Source organism: Loxodonta africana, chromosome 4, assembly GCF_030014295.1.
Source record: "Loxodonta africana isolate mLoxAfr1 chromosome 4, mLoxAfr1.hap2, whole genome shotgun sequence".
NCBI classification, from domain to species: Eukaryota; Metazoa; Chordata; class Mammalia; order Proboscidea; family Elephantidae; genus Loxodonta; species Loxodonta africana.
Window position 1 is genome coordinate 86,399,821 of NC_087345.1, and position 3,298 is coordinate 86,403,118.

At 32.2% G+C, this 3,298-nt stretch overlaps 1 protein-coding gene across 1 annotated transcript; it reads left to right on the forward strand.

The window, feature by feature from the left end:
* The first annotated feature begins 971 nt into the window (after positions 1-971).
* On the forward strand, positions 972-2,066 carry LOC100673056 (olfactory receptor 6C6). Its single transcript, XM_003405500.3, has one exon. It carries the CDS (start codon positions 1,122-1,124, stop codon positions 2,064-2,066), a length of 945 nt encoding a protein of 314 aa, XP_003405548.1. The 5' UTR covers positions 972-1,121.
* Positions 2,067-3,298: the final 1,232 nt, after the last annotated feature.

The window sequence follows — 3,298 nt, forward strand, 5'->3', positions numbered from 1 at the left end:
TTCCAAAATGTTTTGCATTTTACATTTGTCCTATAATCTGGAAAATGACTGTTTATTTGAGTGTGGTCAAGCCAATCAAGAAAACTGGTAATAATAAAGAACAGAAAACAAAAATTTAAAACTATTGAAATTAAGATCTTAAACTATTTAAAATGCCATGTTGAAAATCAAAGTTTCCTTAATCATTGACTAGCACAGTAATTGTAATAAAACCCTAAACTTTGATTTTAAAAAAATCACCTTGAGGCTCATTTTAAAAAGACAAACAGACTTAGTTCAATTTGCACAGTTATGTTAAAAAAAATGGAAGCTGGCGTTACAAATAATCTAAATCTGATAGGAAAAGGAAATCAGGATAAATAGAATCTTTTTTTTTTTTTTTTAACTTGGTTTGGTTTTAACTGTACTTAAGTTTCTTTTTTAATGATTTAGTTTTGGGAACTTCAGTATTTCTTGAAAAGATTGTCTGTGATAAGGCTTAAGAATAATTTAAAATATGTTTATAATTATAATATATATGTGTATATAAAGTTTGGCTCAAAAGAGATGTTCCATTTTGTGTTGTTAAAATAAATTAATGGTATGTGCTTATGAATAAATAGATTAAGAGTTGGAGTGAGTACAATGAAAAATACAAAGGTGAGAATGTCAAGATGTATAAAAATTCTGAGAACTCCATTAAGAGTAATTTTGAACAAAGTATCATAAACCAGAACTCAAAGACATTATAGATTAAAATAGTAATTTGTTCAAGTCAATTTTCTTTAAGTATATACAGGAAATATATTTTAAATATTTCATGTACTTCTATCTAAATTACACTTGCAGAGGATAGCCCTTTTGGAAGTGACTGGCTAGAATTCATATTGACCAAAAACTAAAGTTCTAAGGAAAAAAATTCTCAGGAATATTATGAAGAGAAATAGAGAGTTAGAAGGAATTTTAAACTGATTTTTGGCATATATTTATGTGTCATTTGCAATTTCAGGCTAAAGAAATAATTTACAAATGGGTAAGTTTGAGAATATATCTCTTTCTGTTTTTCAGGTTTAAAAAATCCTGATATTTCTAATTTTGTCCTTCTTTTCCTGTGTAGATTTGATAAGGCTTGCAGAAGAGATATGAAGAACCAGTCACTGGAAATAAAGTTCATTCTCCTGGGACTGACAGATGACCCACAATTACAAATCGTGATTTTCTTCTTTCTCTTTCTCAACTATACATTTAGCACTACAGGGAATTTAATTATTGTCCTCCTTACCCTGTTGGATGCGCGTCTCAAGACTCCAATGTATTTCTTTCTCCGAAATTTCTCCTTTTTGGAAATCTTATTCACGACAGTGTGTATTCCCAGATTCCTAATAACCCTTGTGACTAAGGATAAAACCATTTCTTACAATAATTGTGCAGCTCAATTATTTTTCATCCTTTTACTGGGAGTTACAGAGTTTTACCTTCTGGCCGCCATGTCCTATGACCGCTACGTTGCCATCTGCAAGCCACTGCATTATCCCATCATCATGAGCAGCAGAGTGTGCTACCAACTTGTGCTCAGTTCTTGGGTAACTGGATTCCTAATCATCTTTCCCCCTTTGGTCATGGGTCTCAAGCTAGATTTCTGTGCTTCCAAAATAATTGATCATTTTGTGTGTGAAACTTCTCCCATCCTGCAGATATCCTGCACAGATACACGTGTCCTAGAATTGATGTCTTTTGTCTTAGCTGTGATGACGCTTGTGGTCACTTTAGTGTTGGTGATTCTGTCTTACACTTACATCATTAGGACCATTCTGAAATTCCCCTCTGCACAGCAAAGGACCAAAGCTTTTTCCACCTGTACTTCCCACGTGGTTGTTGTCTCCATGACTTATGGTAGCTGTATCTTTATGTATATAAAACCATCTGCGAAAGAAAGAGTGACTGTATCCAAAGGCATAGCTTTGCTCTATACCTCAGTTGCCCCTTTACTAAATCCCTTTATTTACACTCTAAGGAACCAGCAGGTAAAAGAAGTCTGCTGGGATGTGTTACAGAAGATTTTGTGTTTTTCAAAAAAAGTGATTTAAAAAATATGATGCGAAATACCACCTTACAGCAAAAACTAGGGGAAAAAAAGATTTCATACGTGTGTTCTGATTATATTTTTCTACCTCATCAGTTATCACATATAGGAGACTCTGTTGAAAAATCTTATAGCTCCATTCTTCCCTTACATTTGACTCTTCCTTGTTAAAACATTTCACTCTGTTACAGTAAACTTCCTTTCTTCAAATCTTTAATCCAATTTTTGAATACCATCTCCTTAAGGTGTATTCATTTCCAGAAACCATGACTTTGATTAAAGTTTGCCTTGAATAAGTGTAAATTGCTGTGTGTAAATTGTTAACAAATTCAACATGTTTATTGAATATTTATCTTATTCTAGATATGGTGACGGGCGTTATCCTTACTTTAAAGAAGCTTGCATTCCCGAAAAGAGATAAGCACGTAAGGCAAATATTGCTATACAGTGTCTAATTAGTGCTACTTAAAGATATACAAAAATGTTATAGGGCACATAAGATAGGCTTCTAAGTAATTTTGGAGATGAGTGAGGCTTTTGGATAAAGTATTAATTATTTAGAGTCTAAAAATATACATAAAGAAGAAAATTTTGATATAAATATATACAAATAACACACAGGTGTTCAACATTAAGGTAAATTTGGAGAGGCAGTATGTTTAATGGTTATAAGACTGGAGACATTCAGGATGGATTCAGCAAAGTCTTCACCAAGTACACATTGTGGGACACTGCACAAATTACTCAGAGTTTTTATGTGTCAATTTTTTTCAATATAAAGTAGAGGAAATTTAATCTCTACCTCACAGTTCAGTCAATATATGCTATTAGAATTGTTAAGTCCTCAGTTAGGGAAACCTTTTTTAAACAATTCAAGAATGTGGTTTAACTGATACGTGATGTGCTTGTGAAGGTGGAAAAGACCATAAATCTGACAATTACATTCTCATTTTGAATTGTTATTTCTCTCACTTCCTTTAGAGAAACAATGTGCCCCTAATTTTAATTTTATGTATCCAGACAGCAATGTATTTGCACTAAAAAATGTAAAGAGAGAGAAAGAGATAGAGAGGAGAAGGAGAGATACACTTGATTTAAACTATATGAGATTTAATTTTTTCAGAAGCTAATGATAAAGTGGTATTTATAGTAACATGCTTATCTTGTGGATGATGACTTTTGAAAAGATAAATTAAGTCTTCTGATTTTGTTTCAATCACAGGATCAATTTTACAC

Coding starts and splice junctions, on each gene's coding strand:
- LOC100673056 (XM_003405500.3), top strand. CDS start 1,122: ATGAAGAACCAGTCACTGGAAATAAAGTTCATTCTCCTGGGACTGACA.